This window comes from Besnoitia besnoiti, chromosome IV, assembly GCF_002563875.1.
Source record: "Besnoitia besnoiti strain Bb-Ger1 chromosome IV, whole genome shotgun sequence".
Taxonomy (NCBI): Eukaryota; Apicomplexa; class Conoidasida; order Eucoccidiorida; family Sarcocystidae; genus Besnoitia; species Besnoitia besnoiti.
In genome coordinates this window covers 1,882,183-1,897,705 of record NC_042359.1, presented here as the reverse complement: position 1 = coordinate 1,897,705, position 15,523 = coordinate 1,882,183, and the positions used below count along the sequence as shown (strand labels likewise).

Here is a 15,523-nt window from a genome sequence, read left to right as displayed (position 1 = left end):
GTGCACGTGCCTTTAAAGCCGCAACTAAGCGTGTGTGGAGGCTTTTTCCTCGGGCTTTCACACGATGCCAGATTGACTGGCGGGAGCTTGACACGGGACTACGTCACCGATGAGCCAAGAACTCGTCATTCCCCTTCTCCTTCGTCGTTGTAAAACTTACCCTGCGTTGGATATCTGTCTGGTGGCTCACTATGTCACTGCATCGGAGCTGCATATACACCGGCCTGTCGGTCTGTACATGCCCAGAAGGCCAGAATGTTCGTTTCTCTTGCGGCAGTATTTCGTCTTCCTTCTCCCCAGGTCCACCAGAGAGCGTTCACACACACTGTCCTGCTTTGTCTTCCAGTCTCCCTTCCTCGTCGGCAACGGCTCTCTTTGGAAGACACGACCGGCGGGAAGGCTGCGGCGGAGACCGCGCGACCGGTCCGGATCCGGTGGTTCTGAGTCCAGAACTGTCGGAGAATGCATCTTCGCTTTCCGCGGCCTCCTTGCCTTTCCTCTCTTCGTCCCTTTCTTCCTCGCTCTCTTCCTCGGTTTCCTCTTCTTTGTCTTCGTCGCTCGCGTCCTCTCCGTGTCTCTCTTCGTCCCTCTTTTCCTCTTCGCTCTCTTGTTCCCTGCCGCGGCTGGAACCCGCAGACGTGACAGCCGAAGCGGAGCGGCTGCGGGAGAATTGCGAGGCGCACGGGGTACCGCTTGCCGCAGAGCCCGAAGAGGAGCTTGATCTCGCAGCCGTAGGCAAGATCGTGACTGCTCAAAGAAAGCAAGTGCTGCAGGCCATACAAAGACGCGCTGCCCAGATCGAGTACTGCACCTACTGCGAAAGAAGCAGTGAGTACCCTGAGAGTGTATGTATCCTCGTGCGGATGAGTTTTAACCTTTGCAGAGACCTCGTGGGATCGCCATTTTTTCCCTCTGTGTCGATGAGACGGCTTAGAAGGACCCCCTTCCGACACGGCAGCTCCCATGGAAATGCAGTAGCCGGGTAGATCTTCTCTCAAACGCGTAAATGGTCAGGCAACTATCGCTACGGTGATATTTGCACACCTGCATATACGCCATCATCTATATGACTATGTGGACATGAACGTCTGTGTGCGGGTGATGCCTCTGCGGTTTCGCCTGGAGCTGCACATGCCGCGGGGACCAGACGAGCGAGACCGCAGATTCTGAGCCACCGCCCGCGTGTTTGTGTCCTGATTGACTCAGATGCTTTGGCTTCTGGCCACATTTCTCCCTGACTTCTTGCTTTTTTTTCGTTTCAGTTCTCGAGTCAGGGGACACTCGTTTCTGTCGCCACTGTCGCCCGCTCCGGCAGAACGCAGAGGGGTGCGGGACCGTCGGAGAGCCCTCGTTGCCCCGGACTGCATCTCCCTCGGTGAAGGCTGCCTCGTCGTCTCTTGTGTTCTCGTCGCCCTCTTCGGCAGAGGGTGGATGCCTTCTGTCCGACGGCCACAACCCGAACTACGTCTCGTTTATTTCAACTGCGGCGCAGTCGTTTTCTTCGCGATGCGACGCCGCTTCGCTCGCGCGCGCGACCGAGCGCCGCGACCCCGGAGCGTCGGCGGACGAGCTGAAGCGCCGCGCGGAGGCCTTTCTCGCTCTCTGTGGCGCAGAGCCTGTGGCGGCTGGAAGCGAGGAGGCAGACGCGCCCGACGCGCGCTTCGAGCTCTGGTGCCATCAGAAGGCGTGCCGAAGAGAGGCCGGCGACGTGAAGGACATGCTCATCTGCTTTCGCTGCCGGCAGTCGCACCACGCGAGGTCAGCACAGAGAGGAGAATCATCTCTCTATGTCAATGTCTCCATCTATTATCTACCGGTCTGCCTGTCCATCGATTTATCTCTCTCTCTGCAGTTATTTGTGCTTCCTAGTTCACGACTGGCTGTGGAGAGATGCAGATGTGGATTGCAAGCGTGGGCATGCATTCGTACATGTATATGGGCAAATCGATGTAAACAGCGTACAGGAAGGGGTTTTGGGCTGTCCACACGGGCACACCCCTCAAAAACGTCAAAACAATGGGAGTACTCGCAATTGACTTCACCGCGCAATACGCATTCAGGTGCAGGCGTCGGCCTAGAGTCCATATTTCACGGAGCTGTACGGCATACGATACATATACATTTATTCTATATTTATATTTAATATATTCTATATTCTATATATGTATTTGTGCTCTTCCGGGTTGGGGGAAAGCCTTCTAGCTGGAGGGAGACAGCGATAAGCTGCTTTCGCATATAGATTTTGTCTCGGTATGCGTGAGGAGGCTCAAGCAAATCCACACGAGGGAGTCGTTAGTCCCTGACGCCTGCGTCCGCCAGCAATTTTTGAAGCCTCACAGGCACTTTTTTCACTTTATCACGTCTGCCGACGCCTTTCCGCGTTCCTCTGGCTCCGCACAGCTGCTGCGACCCCCCGCTGAACTTCGAATTGGTCACGAGATATGCCTGGCACTGCGCAGACTGCAAGGTAAGTCCGATTTAATGCATGCCAGTCGTCTTGCCAGTCTTCTCCGACTTGATATTTCTGCATGCACCAGCTATGCGTGGCGGTGTTCCTCCTCGCCGTCACCTCACGAAAATACTCATAGATATACAAATATAAAAATATTTTATTAAGGGCTTCAACATGCGATCAAGTACTGGGAGAGAAGTTTATGTCGTGTAATCTGCTGTGTGGCTACTCCTATGTTTGTGCGTCCGCGTTTCGCATATTGGACGTGTTTGCCTCCGTCGTCATTTCGATCGCTTCTCGCAATTTCTCTCTCGCTGCAGAGGTGCGAGCGCTGTCAACTGAACACGAATGAGGAGAAGATGCTCATCTGCGACGCGTGCGACAGGGCGTTTCACATGGACTGCATTGACCCGCCGGTGCTAGAGGTCAGTATTCCATCGTGTTTTTTTTTCGTTTTTATTTTATTCAAAGAGAGCGGGAAGAACGGCGAGCATGACGGTCGGTGCCTGACACATCTTTGCGCCTTTCTGCTGCCACCAGGTGGGGCTTTCAGCGCGCTCGCTCGTGTGGCGCGGAGTGATTCTGGGCTTGGATCGACACCTGCAGCTCTGCGTCTTGTTTCCATGCATTTTGTTATTTGGAGGTATGCGCATGCGCGTCTCGTCGCGCCCATGCACGTCTGCATGCTTCACCGCCCACTAGGATATGACGGAGCTGCGTTTTCGCGCCGGTGACGCCCGCCCCGGCCGAGTGTCTTTTTTGAATCGGGTACAAACTCAAACGGGTTCAAGACTAACTTGGAAATACCAGGCGAAGCGCTATCCAGATGGACTGCGACCGCCTCTTGCGCCTGTCGCCTTCCTCTCCTCAGGTGCCTGACGGGGACTGGTTCTGCCCGGACTGCGGCCACTGCGCGTGCTGCGACCGGCGCCTGTCAGACGAAGAAGCGCTCGTAAGAAGCGAACAGAAGAGGGGCTTTGCGTCGACTCGAGAGAGACGCGGACGGCTTGCCTCTGCCCTGAGACAGGTGGCGACACACGTGGACTGCCGAGAGTCCGCGCCGCGCTCGTCTGCAACATATTTATACAAATGTGTATATATGTATGTATGTACGTATGTATGTACCCGTGTTCATACAGATATGCATATATGAATGTATTTATATATATGTATATATGCATATATATATGTGCCTGCCTCTATCTATATGCACATATATGTATGTATCTATCTGTTTACACATCTATGCACACGTATCTGTATATATGTATATCTGTGTGCGGTTTATGTCCATTGTCTGCGGCTTGTCGCCTCTCTAATGCGCTCTGAAGTTATGCACCGTCTGACGCCGCATGCGGTCGCTCTGCAGTCTCTCTCCACGTGCTGTTTGAGCTCCGTGTCTCTCTCTTTGAGAGGCAGTTATTCTTTAATAGTTCCTAAAATAATATCTGTTGTGTTAGTAGAACGGAAAATGTTGCCATATTCTGTAGACTAAAACTTTTTCCAACGCACTGGTATCAGTATCAGTATGCAAATAACCACTAAATTGTGTTATGATCATTAATTGAATACTTAAAATAAAATTTCAGTTTTTTTTCGTGGTCTCTGCACATCGCGCCTGAAACGGCGCCCGCATTGCTCTGAGCGCCGCGTGGCTCTCTATCTTTCGCGGGGCCTCGTTATCTTCTCTGTTTTTCGCATGCACATTCGCTCAGGATGCCGGCTGTTTCTTCGGCAACGCGCATCGCGTGTGCCTCGACTGCAAAGAGAGACATCTGCGTGTGAAGCGGAACCGCGCGACTCGGCTGGGCTCCATGGCGCTCGACGCGACGTTTTTGCAGGCGACTAAAAAACAGGGAGGCGGCAAGCTCTGCGAAGTCTGCGTCAAGCCTCTGGCGTCCTGCGATGCGAAAGGGGCCAAGCCGCGAGTCGCCTGCGACGTCTGCAAACAAGGTGAGACACAGCAGCAACAGAGACGAGACCTTCAGTTTTTTTTTACCGAATGTAGAAGCGCAGAAACGCAGACGGAAAATGAAGGGGAGAGTAGGCCGCATATACAGAAGGAAGTCAGGGCAGTGCGGCTCGATGTTCGCGGCGGGCGCACACAAGGGCCCTCGGATCTATCGTACCTACGCGTATATATATATATATATATATATGTATACGTGTATGTGGATGGCGCATAGATTGTGTAGAAATATGTGCGTATCTGGCTGAGTTTCTTCAGCATCAGATGCCGCGGGTCGGTCGGTTGGCTTCGACTGAATCGCCGGAAAGGTTGCTTTGCGTCTCTGCGCTGCGTGCAGTTGTTCACGAAGGCTGTGCGGAGACCAACGGCGAGGCGGCGTCGCACAAACAGATTTGGTGCAGAGCTTGCTTGCAGCTGCGCCGGGACTTCCAGTGACAACACAGGCCGCGGGCTTGCAGTGCAGATCGCGACGACGGCCAGCTTTTTGATTCCCTTCTCCGACTGCAGATCGTCAGTGAACCCACCGAGCCTTGGAGGCACGAGTCTGAGCGTAGATGCTGAAGGAACGCCTTCTGACAGGGGCGACGAGCCTGAGATATGGCCGTCGCCTTCCCTGAATGCATGTGTTCGATGCGGCGGCTCGCCTACGGCTGCCTGGCAAACACTCGAGTAGGGCTTCCGCGGCCTTCGCGGAGAGCGCATGCATGCAGAAATGTAGCTTTTCTCACGACGCAGCCGACCTCCGATGGGGTCTTCGTGCAGGTGCTGTGTTAACGATACCAGCTAGACGGCGACAATCCCAGTAGGGCACGTCAACCGTAGCCGACAGTGATGTTTTGTAGGCAACCGTCTCTGTTTGTCGCTATTCCGATAATGCCATGGGCTTGGATGGCCTCTGCACCTCTTCGCCTTCTGCCTCCTGATAGCTGCGTCGGGCTGAGAAGCGCGCCACAAACGCTCCATCTCGACGCATCTGTGCCTTAGGCTCTGTCGTGACCTCCGTTTGACTCTATCGGCTTCGCTCTGCACTATGTAATCTACGCAAAGGAACCGTTTTGATATCCCTTTGCAAGCTCTAGCATCTGGGCGAGCGACCTGCGCAGAACGCTGTAAGCGGCGCTGTGTTAAACAGGGCTCTGTTTAGAAAGACGCACGTGCCGAAGCGAGCTTCTCCATCGAATCGTAGAAGAGACGGCAGACGTCACGGGGGATGCCCGCGAGCGATACGGCCCTGCTTGAGATAGGGCAAGCAGTTTCGAGATTGCAACTGCATATACGCTTCAGACGCTTGACACTACCACTTATCACATTCTCCTCTCTCCCACAAAAAACGACATGACAGTCAAAATCCCTGGGCAGCTGCGAGCGAACGCGAGATCCCGGGTACGCTGATATGTGCAGAGGACGCAGTATACGTGGCTTCTATCCCATGCATTCGGGAAACTCTCAACACGTAGGCGGCGCCCGTACGCGTGGTTCGCACTTCTACTGCAAACACACGAATTCAGAAAGACACTCAACTCACGCCTCGCCCTCTACGTCGCTTCTCAAAGAGGGGGCCTACGCCACCTCGTTTGGATTGGGGTTGTCTGCAGAGGGAGATTAGAGAGCGGTTCTGAAACCTGTGGGAAGGAGTGCCGAGACTGCAGGTTGGCCGGCGAGGCTCCCGCACTCATGCGCTGTTCCTGCTTCGAGAGTCCCTGCATGCTCCGCCGCAAGCTGATCGAACCGGGAGGCTTGGTCGGGCGCGAGCAGGTGGCGGTACCTCTGGACGTGGTAGAAAAGACCTGAAAGGAAAAAGCGAACCACGGAGGTGTGGCACACTTGGGTATGCACAGGAAGCTCTATACATGTCTACTATATATATATATATATGATGGAGCGCATTAAGCGGCGTCTACGGTTGAGCGAGCGGGCCATTCTGCACGTATATACAATCAGTTTGGTGAAGGCTCTACACACCACCCTACCTGCGAACCGACTTGGAACTTCCCTTTCGCGTCTGCATCCTCTCGAGCTTCTGCCACTCTGAGTCATCCTCCCGTTGTCGCTTCCCACTGCCGCCTCAGCCGCCGCTGATCTGCGCGCGGCTCGCCGCTGGGAGACGCCGTACCTTCGATATCATGGAGAACGGGGGTTGGGAGAGCCCGCGCAGGGGCCACCCCTGTGTGCGGCGGCCGCTGTGCATGCTCTCCACCGACCTCGCGTATTTGGCAAGATGCAGCGCAGGGGCGGACCAGTGGGACCTCTGTCTCTTGAGTCGGCCTCAACAACCCGTGTTCACCGAGGCTGCTCAGCAGCTCGAGTGCCTCCCGCGGCCGCACGTCCGCGAGGCGCCTGAACCAGAAAGGCACCAGCGCACAGGCACCATTCCGCGTCGAACGAGGTTGATCCTTGGCCAGAACGTCCCGCGAGACCCCTCTGCCACGGCGTCGCTGTCGGTAGCGGGGACTTGAAACACAGAGTTCGCAGCCCCACCGCGCGGCCTGTGCCAGTCTCTGCAGCGACCAAGGCCAGCCACGACTAGCCCGGCGTCGTGAACGAACTAAGGGGGAGTACGCCGCTGCATCTGGGACTGACGCGTGTCTGCGCCTCGTCGGTCGAATCCGTGTGACTGTGCGCTTCCTAAGAAGCTCGTGGCGGATGGCGGCCGTGCGCCGGCGCCTCTCGCGCATGGTTCGCAGGGGGCCGCTTGAACGTAGGCAAAGGCATTCACACGTTTCGTGGATCTAGAGTGGCTGCTTCTCCAGTTCACTCGATTCCCTCCTCCCTTTTCACGCCAGCGCCTCATTTCAATCGCCTTCGCTATCGAATCGAGCCTGCGAGTCTGTGCTGTGCGGCAGCGGCGACCTGCTGCTACGCAGGCCTTGGTAACTCTCCACAGCTCACGCAGCCAACGGGGCGGAGAGGCGCTGGCCAGGTGACGGGGAGGGACAGTCGCGCCGCATCACTTACGTGGACAGGCGCTGGAGCAGCTTGGCAAGGACGCGCAGTACCTCTTCATCCGCCGCCCACGCATCGAGAATACACAGATTGCGTGAGTCCTCTGTCGCCCGCTGAGGACTTGGACAAGGGGCGAAGACGTCTTCGGCCTCGGACCGCTCTCCCTCGCGCCCCTGAGAACTGCCAGAGGGTCGCCGAGACCATGCCGACGCGCGGCAGGCGAGAGCCACGTCTGGGGGCGGCTCAACGGTCGGCACCTCTGCTGCCTCCTCCCGTTTGTCCGTCGGGGCGCAAGTAGGCAACTGGCGAGGAGACGGGCCTCGGGGGTCCGCAGGGGGGTCAGCAGGGGGGTCCGCAGGGGGGTCTGCCTTCGAGCTGGGAGGGGCGGATGGAGCCTCTCCGAGAGAAGGGGCCGCCAGCAGTGGACGAGCAGCCAAGACAGCGTAGATCGCTCTGCAGACCACACAGCACTCAGTCCACAGCGAGAAGAGGCAATCCGAAAATCCGATCGAAAACGCCTGCAAGCAGCAGGATCGCGTGTCTCCCGAGCTCTCTCGCCCCATCGCGCGGGAAACGCGTGCTAGCGGGGTCCGAAGCCATGAGGGATTTGTTGCCAGTGGCGATGAAAAACAAGAGACCGCTAGCGTTGAACGCACGTGAGACGAAGTCTCAACTGTATGTTCATCGCCAGAGGATGCATGCATGCCAGTGTCACACGATACGGAGCAGCTTCGTCATTCAAGACACGCTCTCCCGCGGAATTCGGCCTTAGCAGCACGGGAGCGGCTCCTATTTCAGAGCGCCCTTACGCGTATTCATCCACAGATGCCGAATCCATTTCTGCTTTCGCCTGCACTGCCCTCCGCCGCTCCCCTCCTGGTTCGCTTACCGCTGAAGGCCCCGCGAACTAAGAGAAACTTCTGTGCATCTGTTGGCGTCTCCGGCGCCCACGCTGCGCCCGAGTCTACGGACAGTGGCGAGCAGAAGCGGCCTCGAAGGAGACACCTGCTGCAGGAAGAGGAAGGTAAAGCGCGACAGAGACCACCATTGCAAAGAGCCAATAAAGGCCGAAAAACAGACATTGTTTGCGAAAGCTACAGCAACTGCAAGAGTTGCATGCAGAAGTATGGAGAGCTGCAGCCCCCTCTCCCCTCCCCCCCCCTCACCCACGGCGTAGAGGACCGCATGAATCTATGGCGATAGCAAATGATCGACGGGGCCCGCATGCTTTTCAACGAGATACAGAGGCCAGCGAGAAAAGCAGAGGCATTCGGTGGGCAAGCAGCCACAACGCGGCGGTCGCGCGGACCCCTCCCCGCTACGAGTTGCCGTCGATAGCTGAAACGCGTGCGGTCTCCTAAGCACACACACCTGAAAGAGAGGCGACCTGCAATGCACCAGCGGCAGCTCAGCGCTGCACCTCGGAACATACCAAAATCCGGGCGACTCGAAGCACGCCGACGAGCAGCGCGACCACATCCCTCGTGAGGGCCGAGGAAGCCTGGGAGACCTACAGAACACAATGTGGAGGCCGTCAGAGCTACGGCAAGAATCTTGGGAGACAAGCCAGCAATACCGCGGAAATGCAAAGGCGGCGACACCACCGTGACGCGTTTCGTGGCGACGTGAACAGCCGCATCCGTCTGCAGAGTGTAGACAGCTGAAAGGCACCCTGCGAGCGCGCTAGCAGGAATGCTGGGCGTGCTCAGGCGGGAGATCCTCGCAAGCGCGCGTACCTGCACAGTTGCGAGGAGAGTGAAATTTGTCATGTGTCTGTCTGTGAAGAAGCGCGAAGTCGATGCGCCTTCTTCCTTGCCTTGGCCTTCGGGCACGCACGCGGCGGACGACAGCGGCAGAGCCAAGAGCCTGCTGCATGCGCCGAAGAGGATTCCGAGATCAGCTACAGTCAAGAAGGGCGCTGCCTTTTCCGCCTCGAGGAGCGCCTTGCTGAGCAGAGCCTCGTGACGATATCCGTGGCTGGAACGCATCGATCCACAGGCAAAGAGAGAGCGCCTGTGCTGTACCCAAGCGTCGCCCTCTCGACAGAAGCGCGCGAGTCTGCCGCAGAGCCAGGGTTCACTGCGGGCCTCCTCAGGCAGCGTAAAAAAAGCCGAGCGCGAGCTCCAGTCTCACGAGACGCGTAGAAGGATCGAGAGCGACAAGTACGGTGCGACGCTCACGAGCTTCTGCCTGAGCACTCCGTGGGCCTTCAAAGCCTCAATGCGTCTGGCGCCGGAGTCTGCAGAAGCCTTTTTGCCGCTCACCGCAGCGGTAGTGACGGCGTAGACTGCTGCAAGCGTGGGTCTGCTCTATCGGTGACGCACTGAAGCAGTGGTGTGGACGTTGAAGTCGGTTAACGGGGAATGACAGGGCACTGAATCCGGCGGACGCCCCCAGCAGCTGCGAGAGCCCGACGCAGATCGTGGGCCTGCCCACTCTTGCGCACCTACAGCAGACCTCGCCCTCGTCTCTGCGACTGCAGCAACGAGAGAAGGCCGCCGGCACCGAAACTCTCTCTGCACCCGCCACACTCACAGGCTGAGGACGTGAAGAAACAGCACTAAGTCGTTAGCCGTCCAGAGACGCCAGAAGTGTTCCGGAGGGACGCCGCAAGCCTCGTGCTCGAGCAAGTAGGTCGTCAGCTGCAGGGGCGTAGAAACCAAAGTCGCAGGCAAGCGAATGATTCAGTGAAAACCCTGTTTCGAGACGGTTGGGCGCGCGCGAACTGTGGAGGCGCCGGGGCGGGCATCGCGCCTGAGAGCCCCGCTCCTCTGCGAAAGCTGCGCTGAGCCTGGCTCCGCGGCGGGCGATCGCAGGCGGACCAGGGCAAAGGCATCGCGGAGAGAAGCTGCAGTTGGGTCTGCGAGACTTCTCAGCAGCATGAGAGGAGGCGGCGTACATGATCTAACAGCAACTCCGGTCTGCAGCCCGCGCGGTGGAACAGGAAGAGAAGCTGAACGACGCCTGATGGACTGCGGGCGCAGCAGCACATTTTTCACACACGAGTGAGTCACAGGAGTGCAGCAGCCAAAGAACTCAACCTAGCTAGACCGTTAACGCGTGTGATCTGTGTCGTTCTCGTTTCTTCAGGGTTCTTCTGCTCATGTTCATAGGAAGCCCGTCTCTGCCGCGCGAAATCCCCCCGTTTCCGGCTTTTCCTGCTTGCTGGCGTCTCGTACCCTCCCAGTTAAGCGCAGCTGGCAACCTCCGCGCGGCGCCGCCGATCTCAGGTTGGTCTGCGCCAGCAAGCGCTGCCCGGAGCCAACGAGGAGAGCTCAAGGACCTAGCAGCAAAAGATCTGATGACGTGTGACGCTGATCCGCAGAGGAGGGGGAAAGCTGACTAGATGAGGTCAATCAATTTAGACTGCCATCCCCCTATCCCTAAAAGTCTCACCTATTATAATTTTAATAAAAACAATTACTAGTTTATACTAATTGCAGTTCTTTATTTCACCTAATTGAATTATATTTTATGGTAAATGATAACAATCGACCCTGCTAACGTTGGAATCACAATCCAATGTTAAAACCATTTAATTTCATCTACCTATTGAATTGAAATTTAGAAGAATTTTCAACTAAAGTTTCATTAAAGGAGTAAATAAACATAATTTAAAATAAAATTCCTTTCGCAATTAAAATTTTTAACATTCTACACATAATATATAGATATAGAAATTATATTCATTAAAATATTAAAAAATGAATTAATTCCACAAATTAAAAAAGTATATTTCTTAGGACTTATATAAATTAAATATTTTTCTCCTCCCCCCCTCCTCCCCGCAAAAAGAGGCAGTCCAGGAAACCTGGAGGAGCGCGCGGCCGCACCCGCCGGTGACAAGCGAGCCGCCTGCTTTTTCGCTGGTGAGTCTGTCCGCTAAGCCTGGGAAGCCTGAGAGTTTAGATTTCGGGGTAAAACGGCCCCATGTATGTTTGTCCCTTACCTGAAGCTGGGAAGGAGCACTGTGGCGCGAGAGACCAGTCGATCCCACAGCACATGTTTGTCTAAATCCGCAGCCGGCAAGGAGTTTGACATTTGGGCAGGGTTTCGCCGGGATGGTTCACAAGCGGAGCATAGTGCCGTCTCCGCGCCCGCCGCGGCCCCCGTTGTGCGCAGTGCCGATTGGTGACTCGCGGCATCTTCGTTCCCCGAAGAGCTGACGCACGTGCTTTCACAGTCTTCGCCGACCTTTAGCGCGCCTAGGTTTCGACCGTTTGTCGAACTTGGTAATTGAACTCGGCTCTCTGTGGCAAAGAGTAGGGGCGAGGCACCGGAGTACTTCGGAAATAACGACGAGACGAGGGTGTCACAAGCCCTTAGAGAGTAGGCAGTGGAGGCGACGGTGACGGCGTTCAAGAGGTCCGCAGGGCCCATAACAGATGTGTGAAGTAAGGTGAACAAGGGGTTGTGCGCCACGCGACACGGAATACGTAATTTCCTTGTCATCGTGTCCAACGGAAGGAAGCCTGTGTGCGCTGAAGCCGGTAGGGGCATTTATCTGTGAAGACGGGTACTGAACCTATAAGGTAGCAGCGGCAGGCATTTTCAGCAAGGTGGAACTCGACACAGAAAAAACGCGCCAGTGTGGCAGCTCAACTTGCAGAAAGGACAGAACCTGCGCGCGCCCAAGCACCAAACTCCCAGAAACACCTCAGGTCCTGATCATCGGGCCATTGGGCACGCAAGAGGCAACAGCATGCGCTTTTGGCTTAAGTCAGAGAGACTGGAAGCGAAGAAGTTTGCGAGAAAGCGATTCCAATCTATCTCATATCGCGTGGACTCCGAACTCATCTCGTCAGGGTAGCAGATGCTGTAGTGGATCCGCTCCAAAAGGCAGATGCGCTTGTGTTTATTCGTGCCATGCCCTGCGCAAGATTAATAGGCAGGTGCGGGAAAGAAAGCAGGATGATCCTACCAGACGATTTTCTGTCGTTTGTACTCGCGCGAGCAGTCCCGTGCATGTCGTAAGCTTGCATGCACTCAAATGCATGTGAATAGGTCGACCGCCTGTGTCTTGCCTCTCGATTGAGACTTCTCAATGGCCGGAAGTATATTTCTGGAATTTCTCTTTTGCTGCAGTGAACCCGAGATCCGGATGCACAAGAAGCTCCCCGTAGCCAGACTGCCACGGCAACTAGACGTTAAAACCGTGCCTCAGGGGCTGACTGAGGACGGCGCTTTTGACAAGTCCCGAATGTCCTGTCAGCTATCATGGTGGCCCTCCGACCCGAGGTACGGCCTTAAGGAAATGCAGCGGGTGCTAGCGGCATCAACTGTAGACATGGCGGAAACGCGGCGTCTGACGGAGCTGACGCAGATCTTTACTCAAATTCAACTGGCGAACCACACGCACTGGCGACCACTTGACCCTGACCAATTCTATGAGCTAAGTTGTCTGACAAAAGCTCCGAGTGTGGAGGCCACAAGAGCTTGCTGGGGGCGCTCAGTCAGTCCGGTTGAGACAAGGCGCATCCCTGCCGTCAGATGCTGTCACTTCGCATTAATCCACGCGTTCTTGTGTGTTTTGTTGGCATAATGAACTGTTTGGTGCCAAGGCTGACTCACCACACCCACCATGTAAATGGTAACAAGAAAGAACATCGCAGGAAATCACCATTCTCTAGAGAATATCGTGCAAGACAAAACACGTTGAAAAAAGTTAGCAATGCCAACCGATAATCAGGTCGGGGACGAAGACCACTAAAAGGCTTAGCATGATCGCTGCAATCCTTCGTGGTAGGCAAAGGCAGATGGGAGTAACAACTCCATGTAGGCGACAACTGCCATCCGGACTACTGCCATGGCCGCTTCGACATTTTGCCTTTCGAGGAGCTTCTTTCTGAACAGGTTGATCCAGATGTGACTCCCAGGGAGACCCTTCAATGCTTGGATTGCTTGAAGTTCCGGATGGGATGTTTCATCGAGCTCGAAGATGAACATCGATTTGCGTTCCGTCACCATTGGAGCTTGTTGTACTTCGCGTGAGCAGATTGGTATCTGGGACGAGGCATACAGTCTGCGGGGCAGTCGTTTCTCCACACTTGTCTGAAGTGATGGCATCCGGTTTTGAAAGGCCACGTCGTATCTTACAGTGTTCACCACAGGCATTGGGCCACATTCCGTCGTTGTCCGTGTTCCTGTTACACTGCGATGAATGGCAGCAGCTTGTTTGAAGGCTTTCGGCTCCGGGGCTGTCGCATGTCCCGTGCTCGCCACCATCGACCGCAGAAAATTTTGAGCCGTGGCTTGCTTGCGAGGATTCGGGATAGGGGGTGTCATACGTTCAGTGGTTCTGCTCTGGAAAGACGCTGCCCAGGTTCTCCTGGTGAGGTCTTGTAGGGTAGCTGCATTTGATACCCGTGACGGCCTCTGTTCCATCCTGGTCTGCACTAGTGGTCGTGCGTTATGAAAGGGGGCCTCGTGTGCCGCGGTAGGCCAGGATGGCATTACCCTCCGTTCCATCGGCGGCGGAATCGGTGGGCGGGACGCTCGTATTGCGAATTCGGGTCTCGGGGTGTTGGTGATGAGCGCTCGCCTTTGGTCCGTCTTCGTTCTCGTTGGCGGCACCCATTGTTGAGGGTGGGCACCTTCTCTGGACACGCTGGGAATGAGAGGTGGTTTCCGCTCCGTCCTGGTTTGAGGTAGATGTGCACACCTCCTGTGGTTAAGTTCGTGCCTCCCTTTATTAGGAATGAGCGGCGGTCTCGTGTCTACCATGCAGTGGAACGCCGGGACCTCTCGGTGCGAAGTGAATCCTTGCCTCATGTTGTTCGAGATAAGGGGTGGTCTGCTGTCCATACTGCGCCGGGCTGACATCGGAACGAACTCCGGTGCGGACGGGTTCAGTCTTTTCGAGTATTTTTGTCTCTGCTTAACCATCTTCGCACGCAGATCGCCTGCGTGGGGGGTCTGATAGAAACCCCTGGTCTGCGTTGACTTGAAGGCATCCATGAAAGAATCCGTGTAAGAGTTCAGGTCTGGAAGAGCACGCGCAGATTATTGGCTACCCACTCCTAGGGGGGGAAACGGGACCACAAGCCGGACGCAGCGATCTCGACCGCTAGTGTTGTACCGAGGGTTTCCAAAATGGGTCACGGCCTGGGAAACTGAATGTTTTTGATCTCAAGATGTCGAAAATATTTAAAACTCACATTTGAATGCAATTCTATCCTGTAAGACAGAATGATAGTGAGTGACATGGGGTCCGATTAGCGTCACCTCCACATTCCAGACAGATATTCTGCCACCGAGCAAGCACGCCTCGATAGGGCTAGTATGCTCGGACCCTCAGTCCACGACACCTCCTCATGGCTAGGTGTGTGCTGCGTTGCACTCTAGAGGATCGGCACGTCTCCGTGCAGATGAGAGGGTCTGTCTGACTCTGGCAATGCCTGGGCTCGCGCTGTCAGTCCCCCCAAGCGTTACGAGTTTTCTTTTCACTTCTATCGGGGCGTGGATAGCCAACTGGCAAGGGGGTAGAGTTATTACCGTAGTGCTGGGGCGCGACATGTAAGGCAGGTGCTCCAGGCAGCGGAACAACTTCCGTTCAGGCGGATTATGCAAGCACTGCGTCTCACGGAAGCACCTGGTCATACCGACTGATTGTCCGGATGTGTACACTGGTGTAGCGTCCCCCGCCGCAGTTCAATGACATCGCCGAACAAGTAACATTTCAGCAGGCATTGGAGTGGCGAGTTTCCGTTACCACTTCACCGCTCACAGAACCAACGTTACTGTACCAGTGCCGGATGTCCGGGCGAGCGATGGGTACAGCTAGGCCGCAACGGAGTATTTGAAGACCCGTTGGCGCCTGGTACTGGAGATGCTTTAGCTCGAGACTGATCTCTCCTAAAGAAATGAGATGTACTACACCGTAGACAGAATTCCTTCTTCTGAGTTCTCTACTGTAGAGAGGGTTGCAATCCAAAAAAAGTGGTGCCGTTACTAGCAAAGCCCACTAACCGCTGTGGCGCTGGAGAGCGTGAGTTGATCAGTGAGGCTCAGGTCCAAATAGGCGGTGACGGGCGCGTGGTCACTCGCGGCTCCCGTTTGGAAGAGACTCGCTAGTAAACTCCCCCACAACCCCCCAACCTGTACGCCATGCACGCAACACCCCGTAGATAAAAGAATATGCGCGGTACTCCGGGATCGCC

At 55.7% G+C, this 15,523-nt stretch overlaps 2 protein-coding genes across 2 annotated transcripts; one reads left to right on the top strand and one right to left on the bottom strand.

Annotated features, from left to right (window-relative positions):
* Positions 1-191: 191 nt before the first annotated feature.
* On the top strand, positions 192-4,856 carry BESB_054040 (PHD-finger domain-containing protein; the record flags this gene model as incomplete). The annotated part of the gene is made up of 7 exons (XM_029363839.1): positions 192-828; positions 1,263-1,758; positions 2,401-2,467; positions 2,773-2,877; positions 3,324-3,404; positions 4,168-4,405; positions 4,759-4,856. 7 exons carry the CDS (start codon positions 192-194, stop codon positions 4,854-4,856), a joined length of 1,722 nt encoding a protein of 573 aa, XP_029219762.1.
* Positions 4,857-6,023: 1,167 nt separating this feature from the next.
* On the bottom strand, positions 6,024-11,816 carry BESB_054030 (uncharacterized protein; the record flags this gene model as incomplete). Its single annotated transcript, XM_029363838.1, has 9 exons — positions 6,024-6,208; positions 6,535-6,758; positions 7,377-7,817; positions 8,254-8,372; positions 8,797-8,874; positions 9,101-9,341; positions 9,900-10,006; positions 10,264-10,336; positions 11,314-11,816. 9 exons carry the CDS (start codon positions 11,814-11,816, stop codon positions 6,024-6,026), a joined length of 1,971 nt encoding a protein of 656 aa, XP_029219761.1.
* Positions 11,817-15,523: the final 3,707 nt, after the last annotated feature.